The following is a 22340-nucleotide window of genomic DNA, read 5'->3' as shown; positions in this document are numbered from 1 at the left end:
GCTATCTGTTGCAGCTGCACTGTTTTTCATTAAAATACCATATTTGGATAAGTTTGACCATTTCTCAAAATCTGAAAATCATTATTTAATAAAACAGAAAAGGATCACCAAGTTACTCTGGATAAAAAAAAAATTTACAGACAACATTGAGACAAAGCTTCCTGACACATCTCCATCCAAACTCTTGGAAGAACTCATTGAAATCTCATCTGATACCACCTGGAGAGCTAGTTTCAGAGTGTGGTGCTGAGTACCAAGTATATCATGATGCAGCAGTTGTTGATACCATTCAGCATCACATATCTGTGTGAAGCTGGCTTTTCATCCATGACAGCTCTGAAAACAAAATATAGGGCCAAGTTGAGCCTTGAGGATGACATGCGTGTTGCCTTGTCAAAGATCTCCCCACGTATTGACCGTATTATTAACCAGCAGCAGCAGACCTCGCATTGAGCTAGAAATGTCCACTGAGTGAACGAGTGCTTATTTTCTGTATTTATTTATATTTTTTGAGAAATGGTAACTTGGTGATCCTTTTCTGTATTTAAAAAAAATACATGATTTTCTGTTTTTGAGAAATGGTCAAACTTATCCAAATATGCTATTTTTATGGAGAACAGTGCAGCTGCAACATATAGCACTTTAGTGATCCTTTTCTGTATTTAAAAAAAAATACACATGATTTTCAGTTTTTGAGAAATGGTCACACTTATCCAAATATGATATTTTTATGGAAAAGTGTGCAGCTGCAACAGATAGCACTTTAGTGATAATTTTCTGTAATTCTATTTAAAGAAATATGCTATTTGATTTACTACTACAAGCAGTGTAATGTCAACAGTACTAAGCCATTTAGACCTGAAACACCTGTTAATAATGCATTATATAGCCTGCATATACACACAAATGTGTTTCCCGGTTTCTTAAATAAACATTATTTTGAAAGCAAGCACTTTTGTCATCATTGTAGCAAAAAAGACAGGACCGGAAAAGTCTTTATCGTATGTAGGGGTGCCCTGGAATATTTTATTGAACACAGGGATGCCTTCACTGCCTTGGCAGCAGAAAGGTTGAGAACCCCTGATTTAGTTAACAGGCTAAACCATGTGATTGATTGATTGATTGAAAAGTTTATTAACAGATTGCAGAATGGGTACAGTACAGTACAGCTCAATACATACAATTGTTAAGAGGATGCAGACCTGAGAAAGACTTTCGTCTTGTTTCCATCAGGGTCCCCCATTTTCAATTCATCATATGACACACATGACATACAGATAGACAGTACTGCTACATCTATACATTTATGACATACCAGATTTTCAAATACAGTACTGTTTGTGATACTAAAAAAATCCAGAAGAAGAGTATATACATTTGACATAGAAACTGTGCATTGGGGGAGGTTGGGTAGGTGGGGTGGGGCTGTACATTGGAGGTGGGGGGGGGGGGGGGGGGGGGGGGGGGGGGGGGGTTGGGTAGGGGGGGGGGACACTGTACATTGGAATACTGACATACATTTGACATGGAAACTGTACATTGGAGGAGGTTGGGTAGGTGGGGTGGGGTTGGGTGGGGCTGTACATTGGAATAGCCATGCTTGGTCTTTATTGTACAACTGGGTTAGGACATTTGTAGGGGCCAGTTTTGAATTGCAGTCTCCCGTAGGTGTTCTTTGAGAGTGTTTTTGAAGGTGGGTAGTGATTTACATTCCTTTACAGCTTTGGGTAGGGCGTTCCACATTGTTGTGGCATAATTGCGAAACGTGTTTAGTCCCTTGTTTGAGCCGAATCTGGGTTTTACATGATTTGTGGAGCTCCCTCTGGTGTTGTGATCGTGGTATTCACTGACATTTGGGAAGTATTTTGACATGTACATGGGTACCTTGGTCGTGTAGTGTATCTTGTAGACCAGGCCCATTGCAAGTTGCTGTACTCTGTCGTCTACTCTAAGCCATCCTAGGTTGGCAAAGTGTGCAGGGGTGAGGTGGGTTCTAGGAGTCAGGTCAAGCAGTAGTCTGACTAGTTTGTTTTGAGATGTTTGTAATTTGGTTTTTAGTGCCTTTGAGGTGCTTTGGTACCATGAGGTGCAAGCATAGTCGTTAGTACCCTTGAATGAGTGCTCCTGCCAGAGTCTTCAGGGTATTCTTGTTTACCAGGGAGGAGATCCGGTACAAGAATCGAGTTCGTTGATTGACTTTTTTTATTACATTGGATGCCATTTTGTCACAGGAAAGATTAGCCTCTAGGATGGAACCCAGGTAGGTAATTTCATCTTTCCTTGTGACAATATTGTCACCCACTGTAACTGAGAAGCCGTCTGTTTTGCTGAGTTTGTTATTTGAACCGAAGAGAATGGACTCTGTTTTGCCCATGTGTAATGATAGTTTGTTGTCGGCGAGCCATATGCAGATTTTGCCTAGTTCCGAGCTGAGGGTTTTTTCAACCTGTAACTTGTTCTTGTCAGAGACCAGCAGGGCTGAGTCGTCCGCAAACAGGAACAAGTTGCAGTCACAAGCTGACGACATGTCATTTGCATAAATTAGGAACAGTAGTGGTCCTAGTATGCTTCCTTGTGGAACACCACAGTTCACTGTGAGGGGGGGGGATAGGGTACCGTTTACCTCCACCATCTGTTCTCTCCCCTCCAGGTAAGATTGTATCCAACTCACTGATAAACTATCAAAACCAATTGCTTTTAGCTTGTCAATCAGAATGGTGTGATTGACAGTGTCGAAGGCCTCTTGCTTGATGTGGTCGTTCAAATAGAGAAGGCATGTGTCAGTGGAGTGGGATGTTCTGAAGCCAGATTGGAATTCGTAGATTAGATTTTTATCCGTAAGGTACTTTTCGACCTGTTCGTATACTATTTTTTCCCATGACTTTCGAGATGGATGTAAGGATAGAAACAGGGCGGTAGTTGCCTGGGTCTAATTTGCTGCCCTTTTTGTGCAGGGGTGTTACTCTCGCTATTTTGAAGTCCTTGGGGACGTGTCCCTGTTTTATGGAGAGGTTTATTATGTGTGTGATGACTGGGGTGATGGCGGCTTCTGAGTCTCTGAGGAATTTGGAGGGGATGTTGTCGTGGCCAGTGGCCTTGTTCGGTTGGAGGGCGCTCAGTTTATTGAGTACCTCATCTGTAGTTACCATTTCCAGTTTGAAATCGTCTTTGTGGACGCCTAGGTTCTTGTAGTATGCTACTATGTGTTCTACCCCATACTGCCCTGAGTGGGAGGGTAGTTTGTTTACCAGTGTTGTGGCTATGTTTGTGAAGAAAGTGTTTAAGTAATTGGCTACATCCAGTTTGTCTGTGATGAGCGTGTTGTCCGTCTTTATGTTTATGTTTGAGAACCTGGTTTTAAGTTTTTTACTGCAGCCTAGTTGATTATTGAGTAATTTCCAAAGTTCACGTGGTTTATTTTTGTTGTCTGTTTCTTTCTAGTTTGAGTTCAGTCACGTGGGCTTGGAGTTCACTGCTCGTGCTTTTGGTAAGCTTTGACTGACTTTTATGAAATTCAGAGCATTTTTTGTCTCTGGCTTTCATAGCGGTCAGTATTTCAGTGTGCATCCACGGCTCAGCGCGATTTTTTACCCTGGTGGTTCTTAGGGGGGCCATGTTGTTTAGTATTGTTGAGAATTTGGTTTTGAAGCCAAGCCAGGTTTCTTCAACCAGTGTACCATTGAGTTCATCTGACCAGTCCAGGCTCTTCAGTTCAAGGTTAAAGGCCTCGCTAGAGTACGTTTTGAGGTCTCTAGATGTGACCATTTTGTGACAGCCAGCCTTTTGCTTTGGCTTTTTGCGGGAACAGAATATCATATAATGATCACTTAACCCGCATGCTATCACCCCTTTATTGGAGATCATGGACTTGTCGGAGGTCAGGATGAGGTCAATGGTAGTCTGGGTTGATTCACACACCCTTGTGGGTTGGGTGATTAGCTGGCTGAAACCGTGCAGATCAGAAAATCTACTGAAGGCCTTGAAGACGGGTGCTGCTTTACGTAGCATATCCGTGTTCCAGTCCCCAAAGATGTGACTGCCAGATCCAACTGAATTGTTACTTGTGTTACTTGTGAACGCTTGAATTTGCACCAACCATTGCAAATATATCTGTCCTACACAGTGTATACACCTTTGACAGTGTTTATTAAACATGACCTTTTATTTGTACATGGACATAATGGAGAGAGAGAGACGTCTCTAAGGTGTATGTTATTGTGTATTCGTTTGTATTCCTGTGCGCTCATATCAACAGTATGTTTGCATAAGTGTCTGTTTGTGGGTTCAAATTGGTCTTGCAGTCGTTGTCATATCTTGCCTCTCTGTAGAATGGCAAGCTAACAAAGTATTTATACACGATAGTAGATAAAGAATAAATGGAGCAGTGACTTACATAATGTGAGTAACGAGGTGTACAGAGATATGGGTAATGACGTAGATATATGTTTGGGGATGACAGAGAGATATGAGTGAAAGCTATGTGTATGGGATTGTGATTGTGCTTGTGTGTGTGGGTGTGTGTGTGTGTGTGTGTGTGTGTGTGTGTGTGTGTGTGTGTGTGTGTGTGTGTGTGTGTGTGTGTGTGTGTGTGTGTGTGTGTGTGTGTGTGTGTGTGTGTGTAGTGTGATAAAAAAGAGAGAGAGAGAGAGAGAGAGAGAGAGAGAGAGAGAGAGAGAGAGAGAGAGAGAGAGAGAGAGAGAGAGAGAGATTTGAGTGGAATGTGTGATAGAAAGAGAGGGGGCATAGTGTATGAATGAAGGCAGTGGCTCGGGCGCCGCCCCCCCTCAGGCCCTACCCTGGTTATAATTATGAGAGAACAAGAAAAATAAGTTTTTAGTTTTTAGTTTTATAGCCCTATAAATAATATAAACATGTTTAAAATTAATAATATTTACTCATTTTAAGTATGTTTGTGTTTCCAATGCACAATATAACGTTATTATCGCAATTAAAAAACACTCGTTTTCCAGAGCAGGAAGTGACATCACGTTTTTTTAATTTTTTTTTATTTTTTCGTATTTCTCGGCCCGGGCTATACGCGATAGCGCTCTGAGTGCGCGTCACAGTTTGATCGCTGTATCCGTCACAGCCAATCAGTGCATAACGCGTTGTGCGTTGAAATATGACTATTATGTTGGAATCCGGGCGCGATTTGAAGCGGTCTAGCCAGTAGCGTCAAGAATATCTGTAGCCGCATTTCGCGGAGACGCTCTCTGATTGGCCGACGCCAGTATTTTTTTCCGTAGCAGAATTTCACAGAGACGATCTCTGATTGGCCGAATCCAATTTCTAATGTTCCAATTCTAGGTTATTCCTAGGTTGGTCGGTGGAGATAGTTGTGTTGTTGTGAGAATGATGCAGGCAGCTGTTTGTCTTAGACGAGCGTGCCGTGACTGCAAGTTCTTTAGACTGTTAAGCTTAGGCACTCTTTCAAAGTTGGTTAAGGTTAGAGTTTGTCTTAGAGCATGGCGATAGAACGCCAGGTAGTTTGCAGGCTGTTCGAGGCGGAAATGGACAAAGACACAGCTCTTCACTCACACAGCTTGTTGGCTAACAACAAGCTATATGGATGCGGAGGGACAACAATGGATGGACATCAACACAGGCTGGATGGACAATGCCATGGAGTGGATATACTTTATCAACAAGCCAACAACAAGGTAGATTAGCGATCTTAACTCTAGTTTAATACATGATACGTTGTCTACTGATGCCGCATAACGTTGTAACGTTACAGCTTTCAGCTAACGTTAGCTACTGCTAGCTGTTAGCTCCGTTATCTTAGCTGGCCACTTTTATAATTACTTCATGGAAACGGAGTAACGTTAACGTTTAAACGTTATGTCGAGGTCATACAATACTACAGTCGACATAAGGTTAACGTTTTACCCCGTTTCCATGAAGTGTTTAAATAGCAGCAATCTTGTTGAAAATGTAACTTTACTAAAATGCTCTCTCTCTCTCTCTCTCTCTCTCTCTCTCTCTCTCGCTCTCTCTCTCTCTCTCTCTCTAATTTCGCCGCATGTGGGGCATAACCACTCAGACAATGAATGGTAACTTGTTTAAAATAACGAGCTTTACAAATGTGTTTATTATTGAATGGATCTGACATCATCTGAGAGAGAGAGAGAGAGAGAGAGAGAGCGAGAGAGAGAGAGAGCGAGAGAGAGAGAGAGAGAGCTGTGCTTGTTTGTGTTGGGCTATTGGAAACGTCGTTGCATTTGACTGACTGATCATATATTGATCGATGGCAATGGTGATAATATTCGCCAATGCGTGCCTTGTACATGTTTGCAAAATGTTTGGTATAGCGCCCCTAGTGGCGAAGTACCCACCGGCCGCCACTGAATGAAGGCTATAGTGTATGCGATTGTGCATGTGTGTGATATAGAAAGAGAGAGAGAGGAAGAGAGATATGAGTGGTGTGTGTGATAGAAAGAGTCAGAGAGAGATTGTGTGTGTGTGTGTGTGTGTGTGTTTGTGTGTGTGTGTTAGAAAGAGAGAGAGCGAGAGAGAGAGAGCGAGAGCGAGAGCGAGAGCGAGAGAGAGAGAGAGAGAGAGAGAGAGAGAGAGAGAGAGAGAGAGAGAGAGAGAGAGAGAGAGAGAGAGAGAGTGTGTCTGTAAATGTTCCTGTCAATTATCATTTATTTTAACTTGCTTGGGCTGCACAGCATCGGGACAATTCATTATCTGGTAATAGTTGGTAAGCGGATTATCTGGTAATCATCTGGTAATCGTCTGGTAATGACGATTGATAAAAACTAAATTGAGTTCCAAATAGTTTAACCTTTCTTGCAGCCAACTCCTAGCAGCTTAAAGGAAACACACACATGCTGTCGGTGGCTAACAGTATGTCCATGAACGGCTGTCCCTAATTCAAGCTACTGAGGAGTAAAATGTTTTTAGTTTTATGAGAATAGCGCCACCATGAGGCAATATGACTGGCCAATGTCACAGGCCACATTCTATAGACCTCTCACAGGTGATGCCCCCGAGTCTCCATGATCTCCTGCAACTATAGGAAAACGGATGGACTATTAAAACCTGTTAAGCTGTAGCCCTATTTTCAGAAATTTCGCCTAAAAGTATGCCCAAGTAAATGGAAGATTGCTCCACTTATACCACGGTCGATTAGCATGTTCTTGGTATCTAGGAACATCTATGGACCTCGGGGAATGTATTCCCAGTGTCAGAAATATTGTGTCTGCTACTAGGCTTGAGTAAATTGTGATGAAACAAAGGAGAATAGAAATTATGATTTTCTTTTGCATCTTTGCCGGTGAATAACACCATGCTAACATTGAGGTTCGCTCACTGAGCTCATTCAGCACCTTCTTGAGATCAAGTGAACATAAGATCTAAGCAAATGAATAAAGGGAAGATGATTAAACAATTATTTATAGGTACAGTACTGAATTATAATCCATTTGAATTATACATTCAAAATTTAATTATGAACTATAAATTACCTTATATTATGGCCAAGTCATACATCTATGGATAGGGGGAAAGCTCCTATTTCCAATGACACTGTTAAATCTGGATTTAGTCATTTCCTTGCGTTTTTTATGATAAAAGAGAGATAGAATTCGCATTATTCCGATAAATTTTTATTTTCTGAAATTTTTTAAAACATCGGTAAACAAACGTAGTGCTGAAAAATATACACTTTGATTGCTGTTTTGATATGATTAGGGTCTTTACTCTTGGCTACATTTGAAAAAGAAACAACATTAATTAATACGGTCTGTATTGATCGATTTATGATAAAACAGCAGGGTCCCCCTTTTAGGGGACCTTACAGACGAAGTGGTTTTAATAGATCTCTCCTAGCTTCATCTGCAACTATAGGAAAATGGATGGACTATTAATTGATCTCTCCTAGCTTCATCTCTGGTTCATGCAGGCTGTGGCTCCAGTGAACAAGGCCTTCTATACATTTCTCTCTCTGATAAGGCTCTGATAAGCCTATTCACCAAGCCTATTCTTCCTCTAGAAGTCATGAATAATTTACACAGCAAATTAGAAAATAATTGAATGAAAGGTATTTGAGATACACTAATTAGAATATTGAAAGTTTGGCCTGATGGTGGCACTAGAGGAAAGGTCATGGGGTCATGAATGTGCACTGCAAACTTGAAAGGATTGGAATGAAAGCTCTTCGAGTTATCGCGTTCACAATAAAAAATGTAACGTTTGGACTGATGGTGTCGCTAGAGGCAAGGTCGTGGGGTCACCAAAATCAATAGGGTTCCTCCTCTAGGGGTCAAGTGTGCACCGCAAACTTGAAAGGATTGGAATGAAAGCTATTTGAGTTATGGCGTTCACGCAAAAAGTCTGCAGCGGTCTGGGATATAATTATGTCTGAACACAATAAAACACAGGTCTCATTGCCTACAGTCATATACACATTCATAGCATGTATGTCCTGTGTTTCTGTTCCAGCCGGGAGGAGCCACTGTGTGTAAAGAATATCGACATCAGACGAGGAGCACCGTGGACTCATGACTTTGTGCAAGTGTGTAGCTGAGAGAAGAGACCTACTGAATAAACACCGTATGAAGACCGCCCTTCCCACACACACACACACACACACACACACACACACACACACACACACACACACACACACACACACACACACACACACACACACACACACACACACACACACACACACACACACACACACACACACACACACACACGAACACGCACACACACGCACACACACACACACACACTTGTGTAACTTGTGAAATATGTGCCAGGTGGTGATTACTTTTTCTGTGTGGGTGTGTTTATGTATTTGCTCACACTTAGTATTATTGCTGTATATCATTCTGGCGCTCGGTATTACTGAATTCAGATCATCTGTTGATGCAAAGCAATAAAATATCAAAGTTAAGATGTTCTCTGTGGTCGTGTTTTTCAAATATTGAATAAATGTGAAACTAATGTGAGATGTACTACAGTACTAATGTGAGATGTACTGCAGTACTAACATACAGTAAGAGATGACAGATGCTGAGTAGAGGCAATGTCCGCTACTGTATAATTCACATATCTCAAACCCTGCCCTCTTTTCTTGATCCACCAATCACAAAGGTTGCGATTGGAGGATCAAGAGCAGAGGGCGGGGCTTAAGATTGGCCAATTAGCTCTGAGTATGACCTTTTGACGAACTCATAGACATCTGTCGTAGCACAGATGGCAGAGGAAGAGAATTAGCACACAGGAAGAATTTGTGCATTTTCACAAAGAGCTTTATGGAGAAATATTGGCCCCATGAAAATACATTTTCAAACGCTGTTCTTTCTTTAAATTGTAGTCCCATTTTTGGGGGGGGAAAGCAACTAAATCAAAGCACACTCACTTCACAGTATTAAGGTGTGAATCGCTTGCTGACTTCAAAATGCAGCAGTACACAAGCATCTTAAGCATATGGATAATGCAGAAGTGTGTGTCTGCCTGTTGGATTGGAATATTTGTTTTAAAGGTAGAATTTGTAATGTCGTCAAACAGCAACCTCTAGGCAAAAGATGACAACATGGTACTGCACTTTGTTTGCCATTTTTGTTTTTGTCCGATGTGTGGATTGGATTTCAGTGTGTATATGGGAGTGGTTAATATTGCTGGCCACACCTCAGGCTCTACCAAGAGAGGTCTGGAGAAATTCACAGTATATAATAAGTTACCAAACTCCAGCCCACATGTCAGACCCAGACCAAAGGTAAACAAAGCACAATAGCAAGCAGGGTTCTTGCCTAGAGGTCGCTGTTTGATGGCATTACAGATCATACCTTTAAATCAGCATGAAGATAAACAGGTGAATTCCTAGCAGGCAGACAACATTGCTAACACACACATGTACTGTACCTAAGGGAAATCATGATCCATTTACATACACAAATAACATAAACATGCCTTTACAAAACTAACTGAAAGTAAATTAGATAAAAGAAAATGTCCTGCTGCCCCCTTGCAGTAATACCAAGGTGCTTGCATGTTGTAGCTTACTGAAAATAAAGTGAAAGTAAAAGTGAAAAGAAACATGGGTTTACAACACGTACTGTGTGTCATCATTGAAACACACAAAGTCTAAATCCTATGATATTATGAACATCATATTATCCACATCTAAAAGGGTGGGTTAAATCATCATCAACAACAACAACAACAACAACAACAACAACAACAACAACAACAACAACAACAACAACAACAACAATTGTACATTGACATATACATGTAAATGACCTGGTCTGGACTAGTTAATCCTTCATTAGGTGTCAGACTTGAGTTAAGGTTGAGAGTGTGAAGGAACAGCAAGAAGGAGACAATACTGGCAAGGCCACTGCATGTTTTATGTCGTCAAGTCTCACCGTTTCCCTTAATTCTACAGAGAGGTCATCTCCTTCTTGCTAGGTCATAGGTCATTACCTCCTTGCTCTTCCCCCAAGTGTAAGAGAAGAAGGATATACTGCTAGGGTGTATAGGTGTAGGTGTCTGTGTGGATGGGCCTGTTGTAATGTATCCAATCCAAAGACTGTGGTTCTGGCATGTACTCTGGGAGAGACCATTCTCACAGCTTGGGGGTGTCCGTAGGGGCCAGCGGAGCCCTGCCCCTCTGGAATCGAAGTGGAAGACTCCCATTGTTACTGGCTGTGGAATAATAAAAAAAAACATTTTGAATTAGGAGCTCTACTAGAATACTTGGTATGCCAACAAACAAAAGGAAAACATGTTGCATATTGCCCCACCGCCCCAAAGAAAATAGTTCACAGTTAAGGTGTTGGGGATGAAATTCTCTGAACCACAGACCCACATAAAATACAGTTGCAGTAGAATACAGAAATACAGTAGAATGCCTCCCTCCTCACTTCACATGCTGCTGAGATTCTGCTCCTCTACCAGGAGGAATTGTTTGGAAAATCCTGCAGTACTAAATGCAAATTCTATGCTGAACACCTCACATCTTAACCCGGTGCCAAGACAGACTGGAGACAACTGACCTAACGTTATCTCAAACGTTGTGATTGGAGGATCAAGAAGGCGGGGCTTGAGATAGGTCAATATTGACCTATATTGACTCAACTCTCACGCAGGTCATATCTATGTCTGTAGCAGCTCTCTTGTCCCGCCCTGCCCACTGTCGCTCCTCAGCCAATCATAGCCACCCCAAGTCTGAAGGTCAGCTATGGTAGAAATGGCGGGGCCCACCTCCCCATAGCTGGAATTTACCCCCCACACTCTCTACCCCCCCCCCCCCCCTCCCGCTTCCCTCAATGAAATATGATCCTCCCTTTGGACGAGGGGTGTTTTTGGGGACGGGAGGATAAGAGGAGGCAGATAGACACGTGGTCTGTGGGACAGCAGAGTAGTGGGCATGCACGATTTATAGCATGGCACTGGATACTTGGATGCCTCTAAAGTTTCCAAGCTCTAATCCTCATCATTAGGCACGCTGTGGAAAAGCCCTCCACACAGCCCCTAACCAGAGGACCTCCATCTGTCTGCAACCACCAGGAGCCCAGGTTCATCAGTAGTTAGGATACACCTTTCACCTTATATTATACAAAATATTTCAGGACTCCCTGGAAGAAGAGATCTTGTATCTCAATGGGACATTCCTGGATAAATAAAGGATAAATAAAATAAAAAAGCACTAAATGGAACAGGACCAAGCCACATTGGCAATTCTCTTGTCAACTATGTGACCCCAAGAACATTATGATCATCTACTACTGGTTTATTGAAGGTTCCCAACAGCAGCCAAAAGAAAATTGAGGATGCAGCCTTTTGCGAATTATGCACCAAAGCTATGGAACACCCTACCCTGCCTATGGACATTAGGGAGGCTAGATCACTAAATATTTTCAAAAGTAAGCTAAAGACACACCTCTTCACCTTAGCCTTTTAATACACTCTGTCACTTAGACTCATTACATCCACACTGTTTATTGTACTGTAAATGAGAGCTATTTTATTGCACTACTTTATTCTGTCTATTTTATGCAAATGTTATGCATATGTCTATTGTATGTCCATGTATGTCTATTTTACTGATGTGAAGCACTTAAAGTGGAGATGAAGCAGTGAGCAATGTGATCCTAGTTTGTTTGTTGTGTACCTTGTGTAAGACAGGGTTCTATAATCAAATGTGAAATCTATCTTATTTGTCTGAAAAATATAATATAATATCCCTGTTTTCAACATGGGCGCCGCCATTTTGTTGCTGACGTCATGGCTGACGTCATACCGTGGCTTGGGTGTATACACTCTGGTTAGCTGCCTATATTGAATGGGTCAGTCAGCAAATAAAATGTTGCCTACAAAACAACGGGACCGCGGTGGTTCTGTTTGTATTGCTCCTGGCTGTTCAAACTAATTTTACCATGTGAGAGAGAGGAAAGTTGGTTAATTTCCACAAACTACCAGTGAAAAAAACAGTGTTGTTGACATGTTGGCTCGGGCTGCCTGCACCCAGACGGCGCGACCAGCCTGTTGGACAGGGAAGGAGGATCTGCAGCGAACACTTCATTGCCTCGGATTATGTTGTTGGGGTGGGATGTTTGTCCAGAAGACCACTAATCAGCTGAAGCCGGACGCGGTTCCCTCGGTCTTCGACAGACAGACCGGCGTTAGCTCTCGGGAGCGATCGCTAGCTAGTTGGCACCAGCCGGGGCCAGGCGTTAGCTCTCGCTAGCTAGCGTTAGCAATTGGGTTGTCATGACAAAAACTGGCTCCAGTTAACCTAATTTATACCGTAATGAATCATTAAAAAATATTCCGTTAACTGGAATATGTTGTTTCTTTACACATATGTTGGATTATGTAATTGGGTTGTCATGACAAAACAATAAAAATCGCTACTTTACATCAGGGTGAACGCTGAACCGAGTCAAGCCGCGGGCGGCGCACTGAAGCCGGTGAATGAACAACCGCATTGCCCCGCTGGCTCCAGTTAACCTAATTTATACCGTAATGAATCATTAAAAAATATTCCGTTAACTGGAATATGTTGTTTCTTTACACATATGTTGGATTATGTAATTGGGTTGTCATGACAAAACAATAAAAATCGCTACTTTACATCAGGGTGAACGCTGAACCGAGTCAAGCCGCGGGCGGCGCACTGAAGCCGGTGAATGAACAACCGCATTGCCAGCATTCAGCCTGCTGGCTACCTAGACCCACTTCAACCAGCGTCGCGGAGCATTCAGCCTGCTGGCTACCTAGACCCACTTCAACCAGCGTCGCGGAGCATTCAGCCTGCTGGCTACACAAGCTGTGTAGCCAGCAGGCTGAATGCTCCGCGACGCTCCGGTTGCTAACGCTAGCTAGCGAGAGCTAACGCCGGGCCCCGAGAGCTAACGCCGGTCTGTCTGTCGAAGACCGAGGGAACCGCGTCCGGCTTCAGCTGATTAGTGGTCTTCTGGACAAACATCCCACCCCAACAACATAATCCGAGGCAATGAAGTGTTCGCTGCAGATCCTCCTTCCCTGTCCAACAGGCTGGTCGCGCCGTCTGGGTGCAGGCAGCCCGAGCCAACATGTCAACAACACTGTTTTTTTCACTGGTAGTTTGTGGAAATTAACCAACTTTCCTCTCTCTCACATGGTAAAATTAGTTTGAACAGCCAGGAGCAATACAAACAGAACCACCGCGGTCCCGTTGTTTTGTAGGCAACATTTTATTTGCTGACTGACCCATTCAATATAGGCAGCTAACCAGAGTGTATACACCCAAGCCACGGTATGACGTCAGCAACAAAATGGCCGCGCCCATAATGCTAAATGCTTCAGAAATGTACACAACAAATCGTTTTTTCTTAGAAACTGCTTATTTTTATAACGTGACTTCTTCTGTGGCTTATCTAAATACTAATGTGATGCTATGAATATGTATTTATCGCACTGCTTCATTTCCACTTTAAGGTTGCAATTCCTGTATGAAAGGTGCTATACAAATAAAGTTAATTATTATTATTATTATTATTATTATTATTATTATTATTATTATTATTATTATTATTATTATTATTATTATTATTATTATCTGTGGAAGTCCCTGATTGTTCAAGCGGGATAGGAGTCGGACTCAATAACTAACCCAATTAACCACTAACTAAGCTAGCTGACTAGGCTAGAAGGCAGAGACAGACACGGATTAGGCCAGGATGATATTTTAATCTTCATTTAGAAAATATGGAAGGGAAATAGATCTATAATCCAGAGGCCCGTTTGTATCTAAGTAGGCTGGTTGGCATTCCAGATAAATCCGATGAGACGGTTCTCCACAAGCAAGCCATTTGAAATTCAAGCCGAACCTACACGATGTCAATGTAACTTTACCCTGTAAAGCAGCAAGAGCTTTTCATCTTTTCCAGAGTGCACAAGAACCCATGAAATAAACCCAATGGAAATATTTCATAGTATTTTTTGTGGCTTTCAATCTTCTTCACCACAAGGAAAAACCTGATTCAAACCCAGGTTAGTAAATGGAGTGGACACCACAAGCACATACATTGTAAAAAATAAAATTAAAAAAAAAAGCACACACAGCCCCGCCCGCCCTCCATGCTCCACGCAGTGTACTTACATGTAGCTTAAGAAGTGGCCCAGTGTGTTAGCTCCAGCACCCTGCCCCTCTACCTCAAGTAATACCTCTCACTCCCATAATCCATTAAGGAGCCTGCCACATCACCAAAGTCCTCGAGGACCAGGCTGGTGGAGTCCTCACCAGAGGGGAGCTCCATGTCCGAGTGCCAGGGCTGGTGGTGCTCGTACTGGGGGGCCTGGGGTAAGACCTTGGGATCAGGGGGAGGAGTCTCCCTTGTCTGGGGAGGCCGGGAAGACGTCTGGTCGGCTGGTGCTGGGTCTCCCGTCTCCCCCGGGCTTCCGTGTTCCCTGGCGGCGCCGCTGCCGCTGCCGCGCTCGCTGCCCGGCGGAGAGGGGGCCAGCACGTGATAGAGGCTGGGCAGGCGGATGTCCAGGCGCACTCCGCTCTTGATGAAGAGCTTGTCGTTGAGGGCATAGAGCTTCTCGGCGATGTCGTAGCCCAGCATGACGGAGAAGATGCGGGCGACGTAGCGCTCCTTCGACAGCAGCATGTACAGACGACGTCGGCGCCAAGAGATGTAGCGGGAATCTTCTTCCGCTGTTAGGGTCACCTGGCCATAATGACAGTATTAGGGGTCAAAGGTGAGATGAGTGGTTATGAATAGGGCTGGTCATTCTATGTAGACCCACTGGTCGTCCCCACTGACAGCAGCCAAGTATGCATTGTGAGAGTCCAACAGACCATGTCTTTACTCAACAGAATAGATGTGCAGTTCCTGTGAGCAAAGTTCTCATTCTAGTGCAAAGGAGAAGCAGTTTAAAGGCAACTCAATAGCCATCCTGTGTTTCATGTGACGATTTTAATTAATTTGAGATAATCCTTAAAAGAGACATTCACACATGGAACAGGAGCTCATCACCACAACAATATGTTGACTTAACTAATGTTTCAGCCCTGATCTGGACCTTTGTCAGAGTATCTGAGAAGTTGTACCCAGAGGTCAAGAGGGTCTGGAACATTAGTTAAATCAAAAAAAATTGCTGAGCAAGAGCAGTGGGCAGACTCTGCTTTTTCAAGACTGACAAATCCTTAATTTGAATGAAGCAACACAGGGCAGCATTACTAATAAACTTAACAATTGACTGCCACAACGTCAGACAACTTCCTACTTTATTTCCTGTCACACCCCCATACGACTTCCTACCTCATTTCCTGTCCCACCCCCATACGACGTCCTACCTCATTTCCTGTCACACCCCCATACGACTTCCTACCTCATTTCCTGTCACACCCCATACAACTTCCTACCTCATTTCCTGTCACACCACCGTATGACTTCCTACAGTACCTCATTTCCTGCCACAATGCCAAAGGACTTCCTGCTTCATTTCCTATCCTTTTAACCTGTCCATTGCACTTTGATAATGAAACGCTGAAAATACACTAGAATGTAGGGCCAGGCAATATGGAAGACATCCAGATATCCAGATATCTGGTCACGTGCAACATCACACATTCATCACACTGCACTGCACTGTAACATGAAGTGTTATCAAACCGAAACCACATTTTGAAATGATATTGCCTCAGATGTTTCAGATCACATATTCGTGAGAATTTTTAGTCAATATGTGCTTGTCATCATTAATATAGACATAAGAATTATGTACCGCAATGTTGAGATATTTCATCATGGCGTGGTCAAGTTTGAGGAGGATAAATGATTGTTTTGAACGATCACCAGTCATATTTTTTTTTCTTCTAATACCAGGTGTGCAATACGCATTTTCCCAGGCGGTGGCGCCTCTTGTAAGAGGTGGTCATCGTGGAGCCAGGGCTTGTCCGGCTGCACGTCCGCTAATTTAATATAATGATACTAGTGAAAAATGTTTAACTCTGTCAAAATAAACGAGCTGCATAGGCATAATAAACTGTAAGCGACATATACATGTTTGCACTGTCTTTTTTCTATTATAAAGTGCCGTTCGAGACTCGGGTGCATAACACATAACAGATCAGTAATTTGATTGTAATGCAGGTGCTCGCATTATAAATCGAATGTATTATTATTATTATAACACATGAACAGATCAGTAGGGTGGGCATTTGATTTCCGGCACCTTGGCGGGTGTATTAGAAATCGAATGTATTATTATTATTATAACATATGAACAGATCAGTAGGGTGGGTATTTGATTTGTAGCACCTCGGCGGGTGTATTAGAAATCGAATGTATTATTATTATTATAACATATGAACAGATCAGTACGGTGGGCATTTGATTTGTAGCACCTCGGCGGGTGTATTATAAATCGAATGTATTATTATTATTAAAACACAACTCACCATAATGCAGCCCTGCCCATTGTTTCGGATCCTCCAAAATCCCAACTTTGGAACATGTCCTTGTCAAATGTCCACTCTCGTTGAATGCAACTACTACTTTATCTTCTGCGACTTGAACACAGTTGCGTCATTACCGCGTGTTGCCATGTGAACACGCGAGAGTCACCTGTTGCGATAAACCCATATTTTAAGTATGGTATTTCCCCGTTGCAAAGAAGCTATCAAAGACCTTTTTTTTTTTTTTTACACATTTTTGCAAGCGTTCGCTCGCAACTACGTTGCTTGCAGTCGACTGACCTGTGATGGCAGGTAGTGCCATCACCAGGTATAATGTTCGGGCGGAACTCTTGTTCCTAACAATAGTTCCGTGGGTGAATTATGTACAATTAACAATCACTACATGTACTACATGTACGCTATTATTATGCAAAGACGAGTACTGTAGCGAGTCACAGTGCTGGCCGCGCGGTCGCCGCGGTCGAGTGCATGTATTATCTTTGAACGGTAAAAACGTGGGGGGGACAATAAGTGCATTCTGAAATCATGCAGGGGACTTTTCCCGGGGACCCCCCCCTAAGTTACGCCCCTGCCAGTCCTACACTGATAGAGTCCTGTACCTGGAAGTTCCCTTCTTCAGTGGGTCTGAGAGACTCCCACTCAGGAGAGTCCAGGAACTGGTGGCGATGGATGTAATGTAGAAACTGTCCCTCCAGAGACACATTGATCCTGAGAGAGGACAAGGACAGAGACAGAGGACGATGAGGATAAAGAGACAGAGGATGACAAGAAGGGGAAAGAGACAGAGGACGACAAGAAGGAGAAAGAGACAGAGGACGACAAGAAGGAGAAAGAGACAGAGGACGACAAGAAGGAGAAAGAGACAGAGGACGATGAGGATAAAGAGACAGATGAGGATAAAGAGACAGAGGACGACAAGAAGGGGAAAGAGACAGAGGACGACAAGAAGGAGAAAGAGACAGAGGACGACAAGAAGGAGAAAGAGACAGATGAGGATAAAGAGACAGAGGACGATGAGGATAAAGAGACAGAGGACAACAAGAAGGAGAAAGAGGCAGAGGACGATGAGGATAAAGAGACAGATGAGGATAAAGAGACCGAAGACGATGAGGATAAAGAGACAGAGGACGATGAGGATAAAGAGACAGAGGATGATGAGGATAAAGAGACAGAGGATGACAAGAAGGAGAAAGAGACAGAGGACGATGAGGATAAAGAGACAGAGGACGATGAGGATAAAGAGACAGAAGACGACAAGAAGGGGAAAGAGACAGATGAGGATAAAGAGACAGATGAGGATGAGGATAAAGAGACAGATGAGGATAAAGAGACAGATGAGGATAAAGAGACAGAGGAGTGTTATGTACTAGAGGCCTGGTCACTCCTGTGTCACCAGGGCAGGCAGGTGAGGGCTGCCAATTAGCCAATTAGTGCTGATTGGTTACCTGCTGGGGAGCTTCAAAGGCAGACCCAGAAACACACATGCACGGTCTGTGCCTAGTGAAAGAGCTGTCAGGTTCTTACAGTCCTTGTCCGTTGGGTTACCAGTACATTAGCTTATAGTTATATTAGTAGTTCCTTGGTTTAGTAGCAATTTTGAGTTAGAGCACAGGGTTTTGGTGTTGATTACACATAGGTTGCGTACCCATGAGCCAGGGTCGTAACAATTGGGCGCTCGTCCGGGATCTTTTACCCCTAGCACTTTGTTTGGTGATTTTTTTTTGTGTTGCACGGGGTGTCATCATATTATGGTTTGGGTGGTGTTCGTTACACATGGTGTAACGTGGGGGCTGAGCCATTTTCATCAAACAGGTGAGTATGCCGTATTTGTTTGTAATTTGATGTGACTACTTATGCTGTTAAAATATATAGTTTAGTAGGCACCACATGTAGATAGGGATATTATTTTCTGGTTGTTGGTTAGCGTCCGGTGCACCGCATACTCCTGGGGCGGTCAATGAAATGATTGTATATGATCTTTGACTGGTAGCACCTAACACCCTGCGTGTATGACACGTCTATTTAGGGTGGGTGTGTTTTTTTTTATTTTTTTTTGTTTGTTTGTGCAACCTGGAAAGGTGCGCTCCGTAGAGCTCACATTTCCACCGCGTCCCTTTATGGTTGTTATTATTGGCATTAGCATTCTTCATGGTTCTTCAGTGGTTCTTTAGTGGTTTTTCAGTGGTTCTTTGGTGGTTCTTCGTGGTTTGTTAGTGGTTCTTAGTGACTGTAGGGTAAAGTGAGTAGCTTGTGGTGACTGGTACAGTAACGATGGCTACCATTAAGGATTTTGTTGAGAACCCCTCTGACGAGATGTTGGGAAGGTTTTCCAAAGAGCAGCTTCTGAAGCTTGCTGTGCACTACAATGTGGAGCTTACTGCCAGTGAGAAGCGTTAAAAACGACTGCCTTGGGGACTTTGAGGGCTATACTCATTGAGGAGCAGGTGATTGTGGCAACGGTGGATGAGCTTCTTTTGTCTGAGGTGTCTCCACAACTCTCTGGCGTGGCGGAAGGTGTTGCCATCGATTGGGGGCCTAGGGAGTTGGCATTTAGGGAAAAGCAGCTACAACAAGAGCGTGAGTTTAAGGAAAAACAGCTACAACAAGAGGAGAGGAGAGATGAGAGAGAGCGGGAGCTTAAGGAAAAACAGCTACAACAAGAGGAGAGGAGAGAGGAGAGAGAGCACGATCGTGCAATGAAGGAGCTTGCATTTAAGCATGCTGCCTTGCAGGCGGGTTCTCTGCATCCAGAGTCACGTTCCGGGTTTGATGTAGGCAGGAATATTAGGATGGTGCCACCATTCTTTGAGAAAGACGTGGAAAGATATTTTCCCCTTTTTGAACGGGTGGCAACCACATTGAAGTGGCCTGATACCGCCTGGACACTGCTGCTGCAATGTGTTTTGGTTGGTAGGGCACAAGAAGCCTACACTGCTCTGTCCCTTGAACAAAGCGCTGATTATGAGCTGGTTAAAGCTTCCATATTGAGGGCTTATGAGTTGGTCCCTGAGGCCTATCGTCAGCGTTTTAGAGGTTATCGTAGGCAGGAGGGGCAGTCTTATGTTGAATTTGGAAAAGAGAAGGAGAACCTGTTTGACCGGTGGTGCACCTCGCAAAAAGCAGAGTCAAGGGAGCAGCTCAGACAGTTGGTTCTCCTAGAGGAATTTAAGAGGTGTGTTCCTGACAACTAAGGGGTCACAGTTGTTTTTGTTTTGTTTATGGGTTGTTGTGTAGTGGTTGCCTCTTGGGCAACCAGTTTGGTGGGGGAGGTGTTATGTACTAGAGGCCTGGTCACTCCTGTGTCACCAGGGCAGGCAGGTGAGGGCTGCCAATTAGCCAATTAGTGCTGATTGGTTACCTGCTGGGGAGCTTCAAAGGCAGACCCAGAAACACACATGCACGGTCTGTGCCTAGTGAAAGAGCTGTCAGGTTCTTACAGTCCTTGTCCGTTGGGTTACCAGTACATTAGCTTATAGTTATATTAGTAGTTCCTTGGTTTAGTAGCAATTTTGAGTTAGAGCACAGGGTTTTGGTGTTGATTACACATAGGTTGCGTACCCATGAGCCAGGGTCGTAACAAGGAGGATGAGGATAAAGAGACATATGAGGATAAAGAGACAGAGGACGATGAGGATAAAGAGACAGAGACAGATGAGGATAAAGAGACAGATGAGGATGAGGATAAAGAGACAGATGAGGATAAAGAGACAGATGAGGATAAAGAGACAGATGAGGATAAAGAGACAGATGAGGACGAGGATAAAGAGACAGAGGAGGATGAGGATAAAGAGACAGAGGAGGATGAGGATAAAGAGACAGAGGACGATGAGGATAAAGAGACAGAGGACAACAAGAATGGAAAAGAGACAGAGGACGACAAGGATAAAAAGACAGAGGAGGATGAAGATAAAGAGACAGAGGACGACAAGAAGGAGAAAGAGACAGAGGACGATGAGGATAAAGAGACAGGTGAGGATGAGGATAAAGAGACAGAGGAGGATGAGGATAAAGAGACAGAGGAGGATGAGGATAAAGAGACAGAGGACGATGAGGATAAAGAGACAGAGGACAACAAGAATGGAAAAGAGACAGAGGACGACAAGGATAAAAAGACAGAAAAGGATGAAGATAAAGAGACAGAGGACGATGAGGATAAAGAGACAGAGGACAACAAGAATGGAAAAGAGACAGAGGACGACAAGGATAAAAAGACAGAAAAGGATGAAGATAAAGAGACAGAGGACGACAAGAAGGAGAAAGAGACAGAGGACGATGAGGATAAAGAGACAGGTGAGGATGAGGATAAAGAGACAGAGGAGGATGAGGATAAAGAGACAGAGGGGGATGAGGATAAAGAGACAGAGGAGGATGAGGATAAAGAGACAGAGGACGATGAGGATAAAAAGACAGAGGACAACAAGAATGGAAAAGAGACAGAGGACGACAAGGATAAAAAGACAGAGGAGGATGAAGATAAAGAGACAGAGGACGACAAGGATAAAAAGACAGAGGAAGACGAGGATAAAGAGACAGAGGACGATGAGGATAAAGAGACAGAGGAAGACAAAGATAAAGAGACAGAGGAAGATGAAGATAAAGAGACGGAGGAAGACGAAGATAAAGAGACAGAGGGAGAAAGATAAATAAATTATAATGAGAAGGGAGAGAGCTGGAGGTCACATTTAACCATCATAACATAAGACACATACGACACTAAACGGTGTTGGCCTCTCCTTGATTCAAGTAGAAATATATATATATATTACTAAATTATAGGGATGTCCGATATTATCAGCCGACCGATATTATCGGCCGATATCGGCAGTAAAATGTGATATCGGAAAATATCGGTATCGGTTTAAAAACAAAAAAAAACAATAACAATATTTGTTATATATATATCCAGTGAAATTATTAGTTACCTGAAATTATTCAGTTTTTTGGACGGGGAAACCCTGCATATATCGGTATCGGTTGATATCGGTTGATATCGGTATCGGAAATTAAGAGTTGGACAATATCGGAATATCGGTATCGGTAAAAAAGCCAATATCGAGCATCCCTACTAAATTACAATACAATACAACTGTATTAATCGCTAATGGGGGAAATTAGTTTGAGGGCAGCCATGTTTCAAAACAAGCATCACAAACATGAAGGATTATAATAAGCACAGCCTGTCTTAGATCATCACATTAGAACAAGTAGAACAGATACTACCATGTCTTCATATCGTGACGGAATAACGTTTTAGTCTGTATTCACTCAAAGCGATCAACTTTCATTTAAGAAATGAAAGAGGGGCCAGTTTGTGGTGTAAACACTCCTGTCCTGAGAGACGCCTGAATAAGATACAGGATATACTCTTACCAGGTGTCATTCAAGAGAGACTACACACTGGGTGTCATTG

The 22340-nt window shown here is 43.1% G+C and overlaps 2 protein-coding genes across 2 annotated transcripts in view; one reads left to right on the top strand and one right to left on the bottom strand.

The window, feature by feature from the left end:
- Positions 1-8799, top strand: part of pla1a (phospholipase A1 member A) — a 66365-nt gene extending 57566 nt beyond the window's left edge. The window contains exon 11 of the mRNA XM_084314713.1: positions 8446-8799. Within this exon, the coding sequence (XP_084170839.1) occupies positions 8446-8530 (85 nt within the window). The 3' untranslated portion in view covers positions 8531-8799. The remainder of the gene's footprint in view (positions 1-8445) is intronic.
- Positions 8800-10585: 1786 nt separating this feature from the next.
- On the bottom strand, positions 10586-17661 carry popdc2 (popeye domain cAMP effector 2; the record flags this gene model as incomplete). Its single annotated transcript, XM_084314401.1, has 3 exons — positions 10586-10661; positions 14659-15176; positions 17530-17661. Coding segments are annotated over 3 exons (726 nt in total), but the record flags the coding sequence as incomplete, so codon positions are not given.
- Between the last annotated feature and the right edge of the window lie 4679 nt (positions 17662-22340).

Source organism: Notolepis coatsorum, assembly GCF_963971535.1.
Source record: "Notolepis coatsorum genome assembly, chromosome: 5".
NCBI classification, from domain to species: domain Eukaryota; kingdom Metazoa; phylum Chordata; class Actinopteri; order Aulopiformes; family Paralepididae; genus Notolepis; species Notolepis coatsorum.
The sequence above is the reverse complement of the archived record's forward strand: the minus strand, read 5'-3'. Positions and strand labels throughout refer to the sequence as shown.